This window comes from Indicator indicator, chromosome 13 (genome assembly GCF_027791375.1).
Source record: "Indicator indicator isolate 239-I01 chromosome 13, UM_Iind_1.1, whole genome shotgun sequence".
Taxonomy (NCBI): Eukaryota; Metazoa; Chordata; class Aves; order Piciformes; family Indicatoridae; genus Indicator; species Indicator indicator.
This window is the reverse complement of record NC_072022.1, coordinates 15515303-15537007: the sequence shown is the minus strand read 5'-3', so window position 1 is coordinate 15537007 and position 21705 is coordinate 15515303. Positions and strand designations below refer to the sequence as shown.

The 21705-nt window shown below is 44.8% G+C and overlaps 1 protein-coding gene across 1 annotated transcript in view; it reads left to right on the top strand.

Moving 5' to 3' along the window:
- Nucleotides 1-12251, top strand: part of ARHGEF4 (Rho guanine nucleotide exchange factor 4) — a 111469-nt gene extending 99218 nt beyond the window's left edge. Inside the window, exons 5-13 of the mRNA XM_054386366.1 lie at nt 1475-1654; nt 4184-4378; nt 5818-5997; nt 6591-6823; nt 7735-7864; nt 8733-8864; nt 9865-10108; nt 10829-10906; nt 12094-12251. Of these exons, the coding sequence (XP_054242341.1) occupies nt 1475-1654; nt 4184-4378; nt 5818-5997; nt 6591-6823; nt 7735-7864; nt 8733-8864; nt 9865-10108; nt 10829-10906; nt 12094-12251 (1530 nt within the window). The remainder of the gene's footprint in view (nt 1-1474; nt 1655-4183; nt 4379-5817; nt 5998-6590; nt 6824-7734; nt 7865-8732; nt 8865-9864; nt 10109-10828; nt 10907-12093) is intronic.
- The last annotated feature ends 9454 nt before the right edge of the window (nt 12252-21705 follow it).

The window sequence follows — 21705 nt, the reverse complement described above, 5'->3', positions numbered from 1 at the left end:
TGGCAGCTGAGAAAAGGCAGTGTGGGGAACACCAATACCCTGGCTATACAGATAAATGGGAACCTCTCATCTCTTCCTTCCCCGTCATCCTGTTGTTATTCTTCTCAGAATGGAAGCACTGCATTAAGCTGTTTCTGGTTCAGTGCAGGGGCATTTGCTATCCCAAGGCAGACTGCATTTGAATTTTCTTTCAAATGCCTTGTTAGCTCTCTCCTGAGTTACTGCATGCACAATTATCCTGATGTTCTTCTACAGCATGCATCTTTCTTCTTGGGGAGAGGCAAAAATAGTGATCCAAAGCAGCAGATAACTAACTGTGTGACCGAACAATCTAACGGCCCAGCATAGATGACACATGCATTATATGGGTGGCTGGGGTGATACTGCTGCAATGTTGTGAGATACATCATGGAGTGGGTCTTCTATTTCTTATATGTGCCTCACAGGCTGTCCTTCCCCTTCTCTTCCCAGAGTTTATCATTATACCGTGTTACTGGGGAAAACCAGGGTATCACTGCCACTGCAGAATGGCCGAGGAAGTCCTGTTTAGCAGGACTCCAGTACCTGCTCTGCCTTCCTGGGGAAATCCTTGGTGTTCAGACAGTCTCAGTCAAGCTCAGATCTTAAGACTGAGCACTCTGTAGTTGCTGAAATTCAAAGGAGAATCTGACATGATACACCTATGGGCATAAGGCAGGCACTGCTGTTGTAGTGGCCAGCAGGACCAGCTTACAACTACACCACTGCATCAGGTCCCAAGCGTTACTTAACTACCCAATGGCTAAGGTGGGAATAGGCACTTATAGACAAAATCACCCATAGAGTCCACTCACAGCCTCCAGACACGTGGGTTGGGTTGGTTTTGTTTAGATTTTTAAAAATTGTTGGAGGTCCTCTTTTCCCCCCCCCACTAGAGTAGGCCCTGTATGGGACATGTAGTAAATAACCATGGTCTCTCAGTGTAATTACTTAAAACTCTCCAGGAGACTTACTTTAAGCAGCTTAAGTGCTAAGTTTAACACCTTAAAGAGTTAAGACTTTATCCATACTAGCCCAGCTCTGACACCTCAGAATATTTTCTGCTCTGAAGTGCACCTCTAAACATTGTTGATCAGGATTTTCTTTCAAGGCTAATGCAGGTCTGCAGTGACATCACAAGAGCATTATCTACAAATGATGAACCACTGAGCCTTTTTCACTAGCTAAGGCAAAGTCACCAGTATGATATTCCAGAGCATGTTCTTTAGGGTAGTAACTGTACTGTGTCCAGATGATTCTGAATAAACGTTACTGAGAGGAAGGTCAGTAGAAGCAACTGCCTGACTAGCACCAACTCCTTTTCATGTTGCTTACAAGGAGTAAACAGTTACCAGTACATTTGGCTCAGTAGCAATGGTGCCAAAGCTGCATCCATGTCGACAGACCGTGCTGCTTTCTTGGAGGGAGCTGACAATTTCATTTGCTCTGTCCACAGCTCATCAGTGATGGCAGTGTGGTGTATGCAGAAGCCCTCTGGGACCACGTCACAATGGATGACCAAGAGCTGGGATTCAAGGCTGGCGAAGTCATTGAAGTAATGGATGCTACCAACAAGGAGTGGTGGTGGGGAAGGATTCTGGATAGTGAAGGCTGGTTTCCAGCCAGCTTTGTACGGGTAAGCGGTTGATGTTTCTTTATGCTTCCCCATTGGAACCGGGTGGTACTGTTCTCCAGGCTTAGTGTTCTGTACTGAGTCCTCAGCACTCCTAGCGACAGCTGGTTCAACAGGCCTTCTTGTTATTCCTCTATGTATGGCTGCAGAGCATCAGAGCCTCCCATGTCAGCTGCCACCACTGTCAACAAGTCCTTCATGTAATGGCTAAAGCATGGCAAAGGTTCCAGACTCTGGACCTAAGCTGACCTGCACTGGCTTGGGAGCTGTGCTGCGTGCTGGTTTGCAGCCTGGGTTCCTGCCCACCCATATCTCTATCAGCTAGTTTGTGCCCAAGCACACATATCTCCTTCAGAAACAAGAAACAAATACTCTCCTAGAGGAATCCCAGATGCAGCTGGCAGAGGTCTTTGCTGTAGTGTCCCGTCCAGACAGTATGGATGAGCATGGCACCAAATTTAAGCTTTCTTTATCTGGTTCTGGGTGCACTGCAATGCAAATGCCCAACTCAAGCAAGCACCTACTCTCAGTCCTCGAGTTTTACAAAAATCAGGCTGTGGGGCTATGACACAGCACTGTATTCCAGGTGCTTAAAAATGGAGAGGAAGCCACAAAAAATATCTTGGAGATCATATGGAACAACTAATGAGGAGAGGTACAAAACACTTGATGCTTTTGGGCCAAGGTTTGTATGCCATGGCTCTTCCCTGGTACCAGCTACAGACCATAGAGACATCACTGTAGAGAAGAGCCCAGACAGTGCCAGATGTGCACAGCACAGGTTGGATTAATTTCTGGTGGAGCATTTTAAAGCACAGTCTCTGTGTAAAACAAGGGCCTGGGTAGCCACTGTGCACACCTTCCCTGCTATGAGGAGAGAGACATTTTCCCTTTCTCTGGGCCCGTGACTGTTAGTGTTCATGCCTGACTCTGACCACTGCAGGGCAGGCTCCTCAGTACTGCAAAGGCAATTAGGTGCCTAGGGACAGAGATCCTCATCCCTTTAGCTCTTTATCCAGGTCACTTCAGATCACAAGTGACCCAAAATCAGGTGAAGCATGAAACAAGGTGACAGGAGGTGATCCAGTGTTTTTAACAAAAGCACTTAGAGAAGCGGGGCAGACTGCTGTACAAGTTTTGAAACGCTTTGTTACAGATTGCAGGGGACAGTCTCAGCTGGGTAATGATTACACAAGGTAGATGTTTTTGCACAGGAGACCAAACTAGGACCAAATGCTTGGCACCACTGAGGAGGGAACTGATTTCTTTCACAGTCACAACACAAGCTTTTTTTCTTTCATGTTACTGTAAATTTGATTATTGCCCTGGCTGGCAAAAACTTGAGATAGTATTTTGGGGGAATGCAGACTACTGCTAGCCATTAGGGATGCAGAGTAATTACACCTCTTATTCAAACATCTGAGTTCAGATTTCCTGCTAATTATCAGATAGTCTCAGCCTACTGCTGGGAAGGCTGCTATGTTTGGGAACTTGAATAAACCTGCAGGTCTCTCAGTTACTCTACACAAATTTCAGGCCAAGGTCTGAGTTTGTTCCGCTCACAGTGAAGGAAAACCAGGAATGCCTGCCTTGAGGATTGCCTCAGCTGTAAACTGTGAGGGAAAGTAACCTATGCCTGTGCTAGCATGGGATAGGCATGCACTGTGTTTTGCATGTAGACAGATCTGGATCAAGTGGTACATAATCCTGCCTAGAACTACATTAAATGTGTAAAGCAGTCCTGTGTCATTGTACTAAAAATGCTGAGAGTTATGTGTGTCCCCCCTTCAGTGCCTCGTTTAAGTTGTAAACAAAACATTTCCCTGGGCACTCAGAGCTCCAGCATGACTACCTAAAAGCTCGCTGTATGTGACATGGATCAATAACTGCCTGTTATTAACTAAGGTACTTTGTTGCTGTTGACAAGGTAGGACACTGGTTTTCCACAGCTCATGCTGTGCTGCCATCTGATGGGCACTGGGAAGAAACCATGAGTTTCACACACAGCCCTGTAATGTAATGCCAGTCCCTACCACATTATGTGCCCACTGCCATCTCCATCTGCTTTTGTATTAATAATCACTTATCTTTAAATAAGCTTCCGGAGGCAGATACTGAGAGGCGTAGTGTGAGATCATCAATAAACCCATAAAAAAAGCAACTCTTTGCTGGTTTTCCATTCCCTTCCTAAGTGGCCCCTCACAAGTACCTAAGCAGATTTCTCTTGATAAAATATTTTTGTCTCGATTTTAGATGTATTGTTCCTGATTTCTATGACTTCAGCTTAAAAACCACCCATGTCACACAGTGGGAGGAGCTATCCCGTGGCTTAAAAGTACCCTCCCAAAATTGTCTGTCTGACCTTAGCTTCCCCAGGGGAAAAACAGATTTACAGGTAATACACATGTAGCAGCCGTCCTTATTCCAGCTCAGTCTTTGTCTGCTACACAGTCAACCGTGCCAAACTTCTTTTTCTTGGAAGAGTCATGCTTAGCAATCAAATGGTGAACAGCTATTTTGTGTCTGGCACAGCTGAGAGTAAACCAGGATGAACCCATGGAAGACTATCCATTGAAGGTTGAGGGTGGCAAAGAAGACGAGTCCAGCAGTGGCACCCGCCGCTTTGGGATGGGTCAGACCACGAAAGACCAAATGAGGACCAACGTCATCAACGAGATCCTAAGCACGGAGAGAGACTACATCAAGCATCTGAAGGACATTTGTGAGGTAACGGCATAAAGGGGGCAGTGAATGTTAAGAACTTGTTTGAAGGACAGTAGCCTGTGTCCCATTCTTGCCAAAGAGAGACTTTTCTTCTTCTGAAAATGAGCCCCTCTTTCCATCAGAGCCTTCTCTGCTAAATGGCACTGCATGCTGAGAAGACACAAGGCACTTCATTACAGCAATATCCCAAATGCCTCTGTATTTGGAGCACCCACTTGGGCTGTGATCAAATGGAATTAATTGAATTTCCCAAGCCAGAAAGAAATAGATGTCTAGCGCTGCTGTCCTCTCTAATGTATGTTCTGAGGTACCAGAGTCAGCAAGGGCAGCCACGCTTAGATCCAAACAACTGGGGATGTTCAGCCAATTAGGGCTTTCCCTTGCAAACAGGCTGAATATTGCTACACCTTGTCTAAGAGAGACCCACTGTCACATACACTGGGTAAACAAAGCCTAGTTATGAAGAGATTTGCAGGAGTACAGTTCTTCACAGCAATGACACAAAAATGTAGTGCCTGCCAGGGGACCCAGCTAGGGCAAAGCAGCACACACCCACCGAACAAGCCCTTCCTCCTGCAGTGTCCCGTGTCCTTTGTGCACTCCTCCTCCCCTGAGTCAACCAGCCATTTCCTAACACGAGCACCCAGACCAGATCCTCAACTGGATGTAATTGACCTAAATTTACCCATGGATCAGTGCTGGAGTCAGAGCAATCTGAAGACAGATCAAGGTGTTTAAAGGAGAGAAAGTAGATCTGGGACTCCTTCATACACAGAATCACAGAATTTCAGGGGTTGGAAGGGACCTTAAAAGACCATCGAGTCCAACACCCCTACCAGAGTAGGATCACCTAGAGTAGGTCACACAGGAAAGCGTCCAGGCAGGTTTTTAATATCTCCAGAGGAAGAGACTCCACAAGCAGTCTGGGCAGCCTGTTCCAGTGCTCTGTCACCCTCACAGTGAAAAAGTTTTTCCTTATGTTCACATGGAACCTCCTATGCTGGAGGTTGCACTCACGGCCCCTTGTCCTATCATTAGATGTCACTGAGAAGAGCCTGGCTCCGTCCTCCTGACACTGGGCCTTCACACATTTGTAAGCAGGAATGAGGTCTCCAAGCTAAAGAGACCCAGCTCCGTCAGCCTTTCTTCATAAGGGAGATGTTCCACTTCCTTAATCATCTTCGTGGCTTTGCGCTGGACTCTTCCAGTGTCAATTACAGTATTGTTTAAGGCAGTGATCAAACTGTGTCTTCATTTCTCTTTCCACCATGTTTTGGGTGATACCAGAGGCATTAATAGCAAAACCATGGCTGCTTGTAGAAGAGAGGAAGAGAGTACAGAAACCTGTTGTGCAGTTGGCTATGGTTGATGGGGTTTTCTGTTGATAACCAAAGGTCACAGAGCAAATGCCCAGGAAGTTTTCCAATTTGGTTTCCTCCTAGGGTTACATTAAGCAGTGCCGCAAAAGAGCAGACATGTTTACAGAAGAACAGCTGAAGACAATCTTTGGGAATATTGAGGACATCTACAGGTGCCAGAAGAAATTTGTTAAAGCACTAGAGAAGAAATTCAACAAAGACCACCCACATTTGAGTGAGGTTGGCTCGTGCTTCTTGGAATATGTAAGTAAATTTGACTTCATGGGAAAGGGGTAGCTGAGTATGGATTAAGCCAGAGGATTTAGAAATGGATCTGACAGAACTGATGCTCTCTTTAAAAAACCTAGCCAGCCAAATTAAATACCATTAGCCCCTGCCCCACTCAACCACTACCCACATCCCAAGGAAACACCCTTGGCTATGGAGAAACACGTTCAAAGTGCCTGAGCTCCTCAGCACCATACTCCTTGCCAGACCATGCTACTTCAGGCAAAAATGTAGGAAGATCCCAAAATCTGGAGCTGGCCCTAGCATTTTCAGGACAGTGCAGGATCACCAATGGCTGATCTGCCATTAAAAACATTCAGCTGAGCACAGGCCAGAACATGTGGAAATGTCTTGGTCTTTCAGACTGCTGCGTGCGCTGGAACTCGTGATACACCTTGTCCACCCCCAGCTCTAGATCTCTGAGCTACAAATGTGGGGAGGATGCAAATTTCCCAACAGCCCCATGAAGTACAGGAGCAGGACCTACCTGAGGAACTCGCACACAGCAGTTTGAGCCAGGCCATCACCCTAAAGTACACAGACAGTAAACCCCTCCATTTCCCTCGCAGCAAACCGAGTTTCAGATCTACTCTGAGTACTGCAACAACCACCCCAACGCCTGCATGGAGCTATCCCGCCTCACCAAAGTCAACAAGTACGTCTACTTCTTTGAAGCCTGCCGCCTGCTGCAGAAGATGATCGACATCTCTCTGGATGGGTTCCTGCTGACTCCCGTGCAAAAGATCTGCAAATACCCCCTGCAACTGGCTGAGCTGCTCAAATACACCAACCCCCAACACAGGTAGGGCAGCATGGTGGGGAGCGAAGGAGCGAGATTGGTCTCACGGAAATGGACTAGTGCAGAATTGTGTATTGAGGGCTGCTTGCCAAGAGCAGCTGATACCATGATTCTTCTGTGATAGCTTGTAGAAACCAGGAGAAAAAGCATTCTTCTATCACATTTTCCATTATGGTACACCTGGGCTTTCCTGTCTCTTACAGATCTACCTTATAATGGTACTTTTTCATTTTATTTGGCCCACCTGTGATACCAGCACATACATACTTGGGAGCTAAATATTTCTGGTGGTGGTGTTGGAAGCACTGGTTGAATATACCTAAAAATGTCCATGTAACTATAACATATAGTATCTTAGGGCTGAGTGGCAGTCATGAGTTTTGCCCAGTGCTTCCCCAGCAGATCATGTGTGGGGAAGGGTAGATCACTGTCTATCCTACCCTTCCAGATAAACCATCGGCTCCTATCTGAAATGAAGCCAGTTACTGCTGAACTGCCCTACCTGTGCATGACAGAATCGGTGCCTGTATGGAAACAGTGGCATTATGAATATATTCTGTTACATTGTGAAAAAAAACCAAACCAACCCGAGGCTTGGAAAGTCCTGGAGCTTGTTCCTGTAACTCCTATTTACACCTCTGTGGTTGAATTTGGTTGTTACCTCCTTCCCTTCCATAAACTGGGTCTGGACTTGTGCAAGTCTAGTCTGTGCCTCAAAACCAGCATGCATCTGAAAAGCCACCCAAACATGTAACTGACTTCCAGTGTGAAACAGCTGGCGTAGAACTGCAAGTGGAACTCATGTTTTCTGCACTCCAGCCCTAGGCTATCCTGGATACCACTCCTTTGGAGTGTAGGTACAATAAGCACCTGTCATATTGTCATGCCTAACACCTCTGCCCTATCTACCCCAGGGATTTTAAAGATGTTGAAGCTGCCTTAAATGCCATGAAGAACGTTGCTCGGCTCATCAACGAGAGAAAGCGGCGGCTGGAGAACATTGACAAAATTGCTCAGTGGCAGAGTTCCATAGAAGACTGGGAGGTAAGAGACTTTCCCCATGAATTGAATCTTCTTTGTTGCCTCTTGTGTGCCTCTTCTCCCCCTCTAACAGCTTATGCCTACAGCAAGATCTTCCTAAGGATTACTATCTCGCCTTACCTCTGTTCTGCCACCCTTCATTGTGTGGGTCGTTTATTTGGTTTGGTTTTTGTAACAGATCTTTTAGTACAACTGAAAAGGTCCAGTACAGAACCCAGCTAACCTGGCTGCTTCTGCGTGTTCCCTGGGGTTTTTGTTACCCCATTTTCCTTACAGAACAAAATTAGCGTGTAGTGAAAGTCTCTTATTTTTCCTCATTATTCCTTTTATCTTGAGTGACTTCAAACTCTCAAGATGAGCAGGACTGCCCCTTAATACATAATAAACCACGTTACTCTTGCAGGAAGGCAAGCCTCCCTGTAGGCTCCGTTTTTAAAAACCTGCTAAATCAAAGAAACAAAACTACAGGACTACTGATTCCCTGAATACTAGATGCAGTAAAACCAGACTATCTCCCCTGCACAAGGGCATCAGACTAAATTCTCAGCTGTTTATGTGCCTCCTTTCATGTCAGGCATGGACCAGCTACTCTGAGCAGACTCACTGGATAAGGAGATTTTAATACACTATTTTTTTCCTCATCAACTTCAGTTACCGTTCCCTAGATGCCATAAGCACAGTGTCTCTTTGATGTGGCAGGAACTGTCCTTGAACAGAGGCTCCCTCTAATTTCCAGAGGAATTTCCTCAGCAGGAATTCAGGCCTCACACAGGCACCTCAGCCAAGCTGTCTCCTACAAGACTACAGGCCTATTTCTTTTTTCGCTGTTTTCAGATGACTGAGACCAACCTGGTCTTTGTGCTATTCTCAGGGTGAAGATGTTCTAGTCAGAAGTTCAGAACTCATCTATTCTGGGGAATTAACCAAAATCTCCCACCCTCAAGCCAAGAGCCAACAGAGGATGTTCTTCCTCTTCGATCACCAGCTTGTCTGCTGCAAGAAGGTAACTTCACTAGCCAGGACAAGTCACTACCTATGACAGCGCTAAAGAATTTGGGTAAACTCCCTCTCCACCCCCTTATTTCCTCAGTGCTTACTGGCATTATTTGTGCTTCTGGCACAGAGATTCTTAAGCGCGTTTCTTGCAGTCTTTTTTCCCTGGTGCATTCTGCGTACCTGACCACAGCTATAAACTACAGGAACTAGCTCCTGGCCTAATTCTTACAGCAAGAGAGGAAAGTCTTGCACTGCTTCAAGGCACAGTGCATCAGAATTCACTTTATACAGCTCAGGTATGAGCAATGTCATGTGGGCTGTACTTTTTTTGTTTTTCCCCAATTGCACTTGCATGTGAAATTAATAGCATATTCTGAAGGCTATCTGCAGCTGTGATTAAAAGCTGGGAGTCATGACAGTCAGTAAGACCACATTAACATCACATGTAAGTCTGTAAAGACAGCCCATATAACCTCAGTAACAGATCTTCCCTCACAGAGCAAGTGGAAGGTATCTTCCACTGGAATTTCAGAACTGATCATGCCAGTGTTTTTTTGCATAATCCATGGCATACAGGTACCTCTGGCTAACTTAGGCAGGAGACCGTCACTGTTTTAGCTGTGCACTCAAATATACTTTTTATTGTCAAGTCAAAACCGAAAAGCTAATTAGGACTTTTTTTGGCTAACTGGGACTGTAGGATTCAAAATCTGTTTTCTGACACAGGCTTAATGAGACTTTGGGAATCACGTGTGTGATCACACACGCTCGCTTCTCATTAAGAGCTCTTCAGGGAAACTGACATCTCACAGTAGCTGCTGCCAGCCTATCCTGAACCTGCCCCTAGAACAACCTCCCACTGCCATAGTGTCAACAGGAGCTTAGCACTCTGCAAAGCCACAGATCCAATCCGGTGTCAGTTTTCTCTTTGAGGACTGGAATGACCACCGAGAAGCTTACTCCAGTATAGCTAATGTGTGTATGAGTCTGTGTGTTCTCTCTTACAGGACCTCTTGCGCCGGGACATCTTGTACTACAAGAGCCGCATCAACATGGATGATATGGAAATACTGGATGTCGAAGATGGGAAGGACAAGGACTTCAACATCAGTGTGAAAAATGCATTTAAGTTACACTGCCGAGACACTGAGGAAGTCCACTTGTTCTGTGCAAAAAAACCTGAGCACAAACAGCGCTGGCTGAAGGCATTTGAGAATGAAAGGAGACAGGTTCAGCTAGACCAGGAGACAGGTATGGAACAAGGACTGCTGTGAGACAGTGGAGTGTTGTTTGGTGGGTTTGTTCAGGTTTTTCCTTTCCTCTTTTTTTTTTTAACCACCAGCTACTCAACAGGATTGAAAGGACAGGGAAGCCAGGCCATGTTGCAGTCCAGCTCTGGGTTGCTAAACTGCACATCTGAACCAATCTGTGCAACTGAAATAAAACCCAAGCACACCCCTGTGAGCAGACAGTGCCACATGTCCTCAGGGAGGCTGAAGTGTCTTCAGTGAGTTCAGGCAGGGCTGACAAACAGTCAACACACTGCAGACAGCTGCCATTCTTTCGCAGTACGGTGTGAGTGTCCAACTTGGCAATACCTATACGAAACATGTTCAGCCAAGGGCTCGTGTTGTGTCCAAATCCTGCTTAATTCAGACTTCTGTGCTTTAACGAGATTTGAACCTCAACTGATGTGGACTGGCTTCTTCACCCAGCAAAGCATGGCAGGAGAGGCAGGCAGTAAACCTTGCATGAGAGGTAGGGAGAGTGGTGCAGCACAGCACAGGCTGGGGGGAACAGTGTGTGCCCCTTCTCACTTTGGGAGCAATTTCAGTTTGTGACCTCTCCCCTCAGCCATTTTCCTACTCCTGTATTTCCCTTTCTAAGCCAATGTTCTCTCATGAGATAGATACAAAGTGATGACCCTGCTGCTCTATTTGATGACCTGACAAATTCCATTTTATCTTCAAGGTTTTTCAATCACAGAGGTGCAGAAAAAGCAGGCAATGCTGAATGCCAGCAAGCAGCACCAGACTGGGAAACCTAAGGGTGAGTCAAACCTGAATATACAGATGCTGCTAGAACTGGGCGGGGGGGGGTGGCTCCATATTTACTATATGGCAATAGTTTCAGTGAAGTGGCATTAACAAACTCTTGAGAAGGCTAGATTGTCACACCAGAGCTCACCATCTGCAGCGTAGGTCCTAGCAGATTCCAACACCTGGAGTCAGGAAACTATTTATAACTACAGCAGGGCTGCTCTGCACCTAATCACTGAGCCAGAAAGCATCACTACATACAAGCCAGTAGCTTCTGCTCTAGGGCTAGTTGATAGTCTCACCTGAGAAGCCACAAGCAGTATAGCATTCCCTTTGCGAGCAGACAAGATTAAGTTTTACAGTAATTTCCCATCACGCAGAGCGCCATAAAGGTCACTGCAGCAGGAACTATTCTGGCATGGGCAGGTGTGCCTGTGGAAGATACTTTGAAACCTGTGACCTTGGCAGAAAGCCACAGGCAGGTACTATCATCTTTTAGAGCTGTTAGTTAAACCTTAAAGAGACATGGAAGATTTAGCAGCAGCCAGGTGAGTGAAACCTCAAGGAAGGTTCCTGTGCCCACAGCACTGTCCCCTGAAGATTCCTGCTACCAAACTTCATGATGCCACCACCCTTTTTTTTTTTATATCCAGAAGGCCTACAGAGAGACAACCACTTCCTCCTGGTGGTATCAGCTGGTGGTTAAATCCTAGGCAAGTCTCCAGTAGGAGAGCTTGGCTAAATTTCAAAGTCATCCAGAAGTATTGGCTGCAAATGAAGGGATGTTTGGAAGGAGGCCAGACCTCTCTACTAGCACCAAGCCCTAGGGGTGAAGCAGCAGAGGAGACTACAGAAACCAGCCCCATCCACAGGCTAAACACTGACCATTACACTCAGAAATCCACTGTAGAAGTTGTAACAGGCAGGAGTGGCACAGGCACATCAGCTGCCTCTCCTAAACCAAAGGCTCCTGTAGGGTCATGAATGGTAAGCTGCAGCTGACAGAACACCTGTCAGTTATGCCTCACATTGCTGGGACTCCCACAGCACCATCTCTAATCCTCAAAAGCAGTGCTGAAACTAAGTGTAGAGCTAAGACAAACCCAATTCACTTCTGTGAAGCTTCAACAGGGGCTGGACAGAGGGTGGGGAAGGGAACCGTGTTCAACTAACATGCTTCCCATCTCCTCATCACAGCTGTCACCAGGCCATACTATGATTTTCTGATGCGTCAGAAGCATCCCACCCTGCCTACTACACTCCCTCAGCAGCAAGTCTTCATGCTGGCAGAGCCCAAGCGCAAGCCCTCGAACTTCTGGCAGAACATCAGCAGGCTGACACCCTTCCGGAAATAAGGGCAGCCCTGTGTTTGTGCCTGAACCACTTCTGAGAAAGCACTTTACTGTCAGTCCTGGGAGGTAGAGTCCAGGTTCTTCCACTCCTTTGTTTATGGAGGATGGCACACGTGCTCCTGCCTTCCCTATTTATTTTACAACCCAACTGATCACACTGGCTTTGAGGTGAGACCCTGTGTGTGTGTGTGCACCTGTGTGCATTTGTGCCAGTCCCACCGAGCCAGGCTTGCACAGCGCCCAAGAGGCAAACTGCCAGGAGGAGATCACAGCAGGGAGCCTGACACATTTCATCTGAAAAGATCTTGCTTGCCAGCTGTACTTGGACTCACTCCTTCCTGCTGTGAACACTACTGCTGTCTGGCAGCTGCTGAAGGATGGATGGCAGCTGATACACCTGCCAGCTCTGTGCCCACTGATATGCTCTGAAGGGCAGTTCTGAGTCACTGACATGATCCATGGAGGGACAAATCCTTCTGCTCTCTGCCCACCTTCACTCCTTCATTTCTCAGAGACATGATCCTCCCACACACATCTAACTCATTCAGTTAGCCTTTGCAGGCACTCAGACAAAACAACAGTGAGTACTCCACTGTGACCTTTTCCTTTAGCCCAATACCACCATGGACTATATGACATTCAACTGTGCCAATCAACCTGTAGCATGAGTAAAGTTCAAGAATCTCTAGGGGGTTTGAGTAACATTAAGATAGAGAAAAATGTGCCTAATTAATACTGTTCTCAATTCTCATTTTTCCATCATCCTGCCATATTTCCTGGCCAATGAAAATGCTCATTGTTTGTAATGTGTTTATTTATGGTAAAAATCAGAACTGTGTATTTTGTAAGTCTGTAACTGTTCCTGTCAGAAGTTAACTTGATGCCTGTTTTGTCTGTTCTTCTGTTTTTTCCCTTTTTTTTTTTTTTTTTTTTCAAGAAAGGTCATTATTTTCAAAACTAGCTCCCAGAAGTCACAGTCTGCAGTTCAACTCTGGAAGACTAAAAACCAAGATGATAGTTATGCAAACTCCCACAGACTTCCAATTCAAGGGGAATTTCTACAGGTTTTTCACACCTTAAAAAAAAAAAAAAAGAAGAAAAAAAAAGGCAAGCCACTTTAAAAAGGCCTAAATTTGGCATTAAGAGCCTCACTTTAAATACCCAAGTTTCAAACTGTGGCCAAAAAAGAAATTTACACCTTGGTTAGCAAAAGGAAAGATTTGCCTTATCATAGTGAGCATTAGAAGCCATACTGACTGAATTCCCTAGCTTAAAAGGCATCCTGTGACACTGGAAGGAAGACACCTGTTCATTCCAACATGATGCTAGTGTGAGTGAGCACTGTCTGTAGAGCTCAGAAGTCCAGTGTTTTTTGATGCTGTAGGTGACCAAAGTCTGGTCATCCAGGGCTATCTGAATTCAGTAGCATGTACAAAGTCATTCTTGCACTGTATCTCCCCCCAAGACCAGGGGCAACACTTAATTTCATAAAGAAATTTGTAAAAGTGACTCTGAGCCTTTGTTTGTCTCCAACATGTCTGTGTGAACTTGTTTCTCTTCACTTAGAGATTATTCTGCTCTTGCAGCTTGAAAGTGGCCACTTTTAAGTGGAGGCTATGCTCGAAAGTTACCCTCAAAGCAGCCATCCCTTAGATGGAAGACTGGTGAAGTAAGACTGTACTGGAGAGGTGCTGGTCATTTAGAATACTCATCCAGGTTAGCAAGGCACCAGCTGGGAAAACAAGCCAGTGGGACACTGCAGGAATGGCCTTCAGCTGTGGTACACTAAAATGGGGTGGCAGGGAAGCAACCACCAACCATCAAACAGCCTATTTGTACAGTACATCTGTATGACCAGGGCCACAGTGCTCAGCACTGTCCAGCCTCACCCTCTTCTGCCCCACACACAGCACAAAAACCTCACTAAGCTGCCCTCATGGGACAGAATACAGTGGAGGCCTGAGCTTTAGCAGCCAACATGAAGATCTTTTGCCAGTTGGGGCTCCCAGTGTGAACTAAGATACAGAACATTTATTGTCTACCCAGAAAGCCCACAGATGCTGTAAGAAGTTGCTGAGATCAGGCTCCACTACTTCTTGCCAAGCACCAAAATTAACAGCAACACTTCCCAAATTCATGCTGTGGATGCCACGAGCACTACACGATTTGAGGACAACCCCCCCTCATCCGCCACTCTCAATGCTGATGAGAGCTGTCCACAGCACACCTCAGCTAAATCCTGTAGGCTGCAGACACACAGTCTGCCTCGAATGTGGAGGGAAGCTCTGCTCATGCAAACGCACCAAATCATGTTCTTCACTGCTGGAAGCTTTACCTGCATCCTCCTGGACCCACAGCTATATCAGCACAATGCCCCTTTGCCGCAAGAAACATCCACCTCTCCAACATGCTTAAGCCTTTGGCACACACTTCCATTCCAGGGCAATCACACAGAGCTTGCTGTGAGCCCAGGATGTGCTGCTGCACTCGTGCTGAGCAGAGCAACACTCCCGTGGGATGTCACAGCACCTATAGGGCTGAAGTACCTTCACTGCATTGGCCACAGCCAGCACAGGATCAGACAGCTGCAGCCAGCAAACCCCACCCTCAGTACTGGGTGACAACTGTCACTTGTGTGTTTACCCTAAGTGTCTGCACCCCCTTTCTTTACCCATGGTGTGTTCGTTTTGATTGGCCAGGAAGAAAATCTGTTGGCATGGAAATGCACAGTTTTATGAGCTTATCAGCTTTTCAGTAAGTGAGGAATGCTGAGCAAACCTAGGCTGGAAGGGATCATGGGACACACCCCCTGCCGCCACACATGCACATGCCCTCAGAACAAGACTAACAGTGCAGCTGCATCAGGTTACTCATGGGCTTGTCCAGTTGCTGTCTGAGTGTGCTAATGGATGGAGATGCCCCCAAAACGTCTTTGGATCTCTCTTCAATGCCTCACTGTCTGCATTACAAAAAAAATTTCTTAAACCTATTCAAAGTTTCCCTTGCTGCAACTTTTCACATGGTTAATTTGTATGTTGCTTTACATTCACACTGAAGTTAAGTGCAGTACAAATCCTGACCTGCTCTACAGAATTAAACAGGGTTATAGTGGCACAGTATCCTGGAGAACATCAGCTGTGAAGGGCAATGACAGATGTCCCCACTATCGTCATGGTAAAACACACAAGAATTGACTGCTACTAATTATCTGTGTAGCAATACTCTGAACAGCAAATATGCATCAAGTTGTTCAAATTATTTACTGCCTCTTCCAGAATTTCCTTATCTGACCAGTGCACACTTACAGAGACTTTTTATAGAAATCTTTCTAAGTGCCAAACCAGACCTCTCTGGCCAAACAAAGCACTGCACCAGCTGATGCAAAGCTACTTTTTTCTGGTACAGAGAAATACATTCTCTACCTGACTGCCTATCAGTACTCTTCCTAAAAAGCATCTTCAGTTTGGATTCTAGTCTTGCAAGAAACATCTGAAGCTAGGACCTGATCCCCTATGCAAGGCTGAAATCAGGTATAACAGCTCATCAGCTGAAAGAGGTGGAAACTTGGTGCCAGTCAGTGGATTTAAAGCAGTGATACTGATGAACAGGTAAGGATCAAACTCACTTTGCTCGATGTACCCACCCTGGTGCCAGCATGGCAACATAGACTTCTTTGTAAATCTGAGGAGAATATCATGAAGAAATGCCATACTTTATCTCCTACTCTGCACCACCTCCTGATTCTCCAACCACAAAAAACTGTATTTCCTCAACAAACTGCTTCAGATCCATTGGTTTTAAATGATTAGACATCCAAAAGCCATCTCCTCAGTTGCTGACTAGCCAGTGAAATGCACATGTGTTACACAGTGGTAATGAACACGGTATTTCCTCCTTCACCCTGATCTCCAGATTATCACTGGAGCTACTCACACTGTACTGCCAATGAAAAGCATCAGGGAGATTGCCTGTGTAGGACAGAAGGCATCTGTGCACACATTAGATGATGTCCTTGTGAATCTATGCATACTCACAATAAAGGGGTTTTTTGGCATGTGAACAGGTCAAGCACAGCTGCTGTCAAGCTTTCTGAGCTTAACAAGCAACACAATCTTAGCAGATTCACAAGAAGAGTCCATAGGAAGCATGAAAGAGCAGAGGTGTGAGACTTTTGAACCTGTTCCTCTGGAGAGGACCCCTTCCCTATGGCTAGAAATGCAGATTTTCATGCACAACAAACTGAAGCTCCTGACACAAGTCTGAAGAGCACAAATCATTCCAGATTTCAGGGTAGAACCTACCTAACTACTCAGAAAAATGCTCCTGCATTAAAGTAGCATAAAAAGTACAGACTACTTGATACAGGGGTAGTTTGGGCTCTTATCTATTTCCAACCTAATCTAACTATCTGTTTAGGAAGCTTCTTGTGAAAAGCAGCCGTAATTCTTAATGAGTAAAATCTGCCCAGATTTTACTTACTTGGACAAGGTAAGACGCAGACTTACATAAAGCATATGAACCATGCAGAGGAATGAAGTTACCAGTTAATGCAAAGAGAACCAGTGGTTGCTAAATCATCTAGTTTCTGGTCTGATGACCAAAAAGAAATTAAAAAAAAAAAGAAAGAAAAATCTAATCTATTTTGAACTATTATTTGTGAATAACTGAGTCAAAGCAGGCAGGTGTACAAACTACAAAAATGCCTATGCATCAAAAGCAGAACAAACTGCCTCTGTACTCAATCAAAACAACACTGAGCTAGAAGTTGCCCTGTTGCAGTCTGTTCCATCTCTTCTGTCCCTTACCTGAAACAGGTGGGGCGCAGGGTGAGGAGAGCCCTGTTTGCCTGGCCTAGTCCCTTGCCTGGCTGCTGCACGCCTCAGGGAATTCCAGCTCTCCAGGACCTGCTCTACAGATCCAGCACAGTCTGTCAACGCTGAAGGCCATGACGCATCAAGCACCTGCACCTGGGTGTCCAAACAGCTTCCTGAAAGCTATCAGAAAGTCAGGACATCCCATCATTAATTGGGACAACTTGAAACTGAGTTGCATCTACAAGTAACAGACATTCCAAAAGATGTTCAGCTTCAAACTCAAAATGCTGCATTTCTTGGCATGCCAGAAAACCCATAAATTAGCTGTTTGCAATAAAAAGGCCTTTCATCTTTTGCAGTATCTGTCAAAGTATCAGGCTGTGCTCCTCCAGATCTACTGTAGTGGAAGCACATCTTCATGTATAGCTGAACTAAATGTATCATCCTTGTCACTGATTTTTAAGTATCAGTCTTTTGATCAAGTGTTGTACCCCTCACTTCACAGACTGCTTAAGAACTCTGTCAGGTGGCAGAGCTTCCAGCAAGGGCTGCTTTCTTGTTTTACTGTTGTTATCTCAATTGTTTTCAATTTGTACCTGCTGATTAGGGTTATGGCACTACAATACTTGTTTGGACAATGACTGTGGTAGTACAGCAATTCCTGAAGCTTTAAGAATGGCTGTTCACACTTCACTCAACTGCTGGAGCCTCAGCCTGCACCTGCTGCTGCTCATTTCCTACTGAGGTTATCAAGATTTGCTATTGACAAGCAGCAGTACCTCACTGCTACAGGCACCAGGTCAACTGCAATGTCCTGTTACAGTCTACCAGTACAAAGTCCCTATTCCCCAGAGCTCCCAATCCAAGAGAGACACAGATCAGGTCTTCAGGTAAGTAATGGGCTAAGAGCTTTGGAAATGGATAGAAAACTTAAAAAATCTGAAGTGCTTTCAACTGATGTTAATGCACTGAAGGTGCAGTGCTGATCATTCAGTTTGATAGCTTCCCTCCCCTGCACCATCTCCAAAGCAGTAGAGACAAACCAACACAACTCATTTCAGAGCTAAGCCAGTGCAAGAAGGCCATCAAAAATACGACATGGCAGAATGCACCCCTGCGTTACTCCAGAGCAGGGTGAGGTATTGGAGCATGGCCTACCACACACTCATGAACAGAGTAACCTGGCTTTCACTTGCCTTTATCTTCACAGTCACAAAGCTCCAGGCTCACCAGAGGCCAAGGGGCACTTCCCCTGGCCACAGCCACGCTGCAGTTTGCCTTGCCTTGGGATCACTACCTTGCACCACACAATTTCTTACCATGTCTCCCATGCATTTCCTTAACAATAACTGCAGTACTGAAATCCTCTGGTCCTGGCAGTGCTGGTGGTTTTAAGAAAAACACAGTTGCTTGTTCTTTCTGCAAAACATTTCCTGTGATCCTCCTCCCTGCAACTACACCACTCTCCTCTGCACATAGTGCAGAACTTTGCTACCAAAGCAGCTCCCTGTTTGACAGCCTGTGTAAGTGAAATACCTGTGATACTGAACCCAGACTCGTGTACCTTTGTGCTTGACTGTTCACATATGCATTCGTGAGATAGGAAATAAACAAGCTATCAGCTTTGCACTTGTCTAGTTCTGTAATCCTCCCAATAAAACATTAACTACTGAGTATACAAAATAAGCTGTTACAGCTGCCACAATCAAATGGAGCTGTGTAACAGTATTCTGCTTAAGAATCCTCTTTCCACACCTGCTTCTTCCCCTTTTCTCAGAAGCAGCAGTCAGACTGCACACCAATTACCTAGACCTGATAATGCCTTGAGGTTTTTTTCTTCAACCTCCAGCACCCTGCAACAATGTATTTGTTATCTGAACCACACCATCAGGAAAAACCTTACCTCAGCTTCAGTCTGTTAGTGTTCATGCTCTGAAAGGGGGTACAGCATTTGGTTTTAGTTGTGAAGTTCAAGTGATTGCAATTTCTCCAAGACTGGTAAAAGCATTACCGTGGAAAGGTGTGCTCCCCTCTCTCCCAAGCCTCCATTCATTCATATACTTTACCTTTCTTGCCCAGAAAAGAAGCTGTTGTAAAACAATATAAAATACATTAATATACCTCCAAAATGAAGGTTCAGATGCACTAATTAAAGCTGACAGTTGGGCTACTCAGATCCAAGTTTGTGTCTGAGGTACCTTGCAGTCCACCAAGGCATACAGCTATGGGTTAACTTTGTACCGGCGAGGCTCAACCATCTTCCCTGTAGAGTCTGCCATTCTCTGTAACACAGACAATACAACCTCCTGGAGCTACCAAACCTCTTACTGCTGGACCATTTGTAAAAAGTTGTTTAAGTAATCAGATGGACCCCATTCCAGTCTGGATGATTAATATAGGATAGCTAATAGCCTGATGGATTTGGAAATACAATCCAGGGGAACATTTAGCCTCCCACACCCAAGTCAGATGTTTTATCCATATAATGCAGCAACACCTTCTAACCCAGCACTATGACTGACATTTCCTACAAAGGAAAATTCCCAACTAAACAATAATCAGTACACCACTTCTGGTTCCAAGGGACCTCATCAAGACTGTTATTTCTGTAGCCTATCTACAGTGAGCCATGAAGTTCAGACATTAGAACAAGCAATCTTTCCTTTTGTCTGGAAGTACTTATAGGAAAATTTGAAACTCAAAACATGTTTATTCCTGACAATTGCTAACTGAATGGTTACTTTACTGGAAGGAACTCTGGCTGTTACCAAGCATTCAAAGTTGCCTCCAACATAAGGGAGTTCTTACCAACACATCTAACGTTCACAGCAAATAACTTAGAGCCACTCATCAGCAACTGGGAGAGCAATGCACATCATGATGCCACTGCAAAATTAATCTGGGAAAAGGTTAAAATCAACCATTACTGACCTACTGTTTTGGTAGCTCCATGGATACATTTAAAAGAACTAAGAAACTCCATGCACAGACTTCTAAAAGAGCATGTTCTTACATCAGACTCAAGCTCTTCACAGCGACAGACCACCACAAAGAACACCTACACCAGAATCCCTCTAATCCAAGAATAATCAGCATCATTCTGAAGAACAGTATTTCCCTTTTATAACCTCCCTGATTCTAGCAACTCACTGGTTTATGAATTTTCATCAGCTCCAGTGATCTGCAAAAATACCTAACCCTAATGTCCCTGTGAAATAAAAGTGAGCCCAGGTTACATGACTAATAAATGGCTTTAAGTAAAACATATTGAAGAAAATAGAATGAACAACCCTGTCCCTGGGATTCCTAACACTTGACTACTATTCCGTAAGTTCAACTACACGATCGAGCAACCAAACACATCTGTAACAATAACCTCAAAAAGCAAACACTATCTCTGATGTTATACCTTCCTCTTCCACGTGCACTGCTTTTCACAGGAATGTTACCAGGTAAGTTGCTGTTATTTTTGGAGACCTACAAGAAGTGAAAATAGCTGGTTAGTTCAGGCAGTATAGTCCTGTCCCCCTTCCAAATATGCATACTTCCATTTCAGTCATTTACAGCCACCCATATTCTAAGGAAAAAGGATAATTACCCACATCTCACATCTACTCAATTCTTTGCCTTCTGGGGAGCACAAGACACTGATTTATAACAGCTTTCTGCTCAGGGCCTGTCACCTCTGAAATAGCACTGACTTGGTATCAAGTAAATGCTAAGGCACTGTGAAATTTTACATCTGTTCCATGTTCTTTGTTTTAAGCTGTAAAATAAACCAATAAAACCCTCGAGTTCCAGGAAATGCCTTCCAATGGGAATGAGGCAGTGCTGCTCCATCTTTACCATACTCTCAGGCAGGATAACTTAGGGCCACTTACTCCCCATCAGGAAGCCTTTCCTAATGTGTTTGTTAGCCATTAAGAAACCTTATTGAAAAAAGTTGCTTAACCAATTCAGATGTTCTGCTCTGCTTTGACCAGTCACTAGATTTCATTACCTGGAGTTGAAACACACTACTAGTATCCAGAAGCAAACTCTGTTCCCAAAGGATGTTGACAGCAGGAAAAAAACCACAATAAGCAACACAAGTCAATCTTTATTGAAAACTGAAGTATTAATACATAACAATTCTTGTTACAATAAACGTGCTTTTAAGAATTTAAATCTGAGCTCATCTACTCATTGAATTGCATAAAAAATAAAAAAGTATGAATTTTCACAATTGAACTGGCTCAGAATGGGATCTCCACTCTTTGTGTTGATGCGATAGTTCAATGCAGAAGTGAGTGATGCCTTAAAACTTATTCTGGAAGACAACATTGACCTAAACTTAAAAAAAAAAGTACCAATACAACTGCTCATAAGACAGTTTTAAAAAAAGTCATAAAAAGGAAAGCTGTGTCTATTCTATAACAAACATGGAGAACTATTACTGGGGCCTCTTGTACTTCCATTGCATGCACTCACTTTTTCAAATCTTAGACAGGAGGGCGGCCAATAATAGCATTACAAAGAAAAAAAAGTTTTAAAAAACCACTAACAAATCCATTCTACTTAAAACAAGTCTGTACAGCAGCCAGCTAAAAAAGCTTTCCCAGTTTGCCTGCTAAGTGCCCAAAAGTCACAAGAGTTTAGAAAAG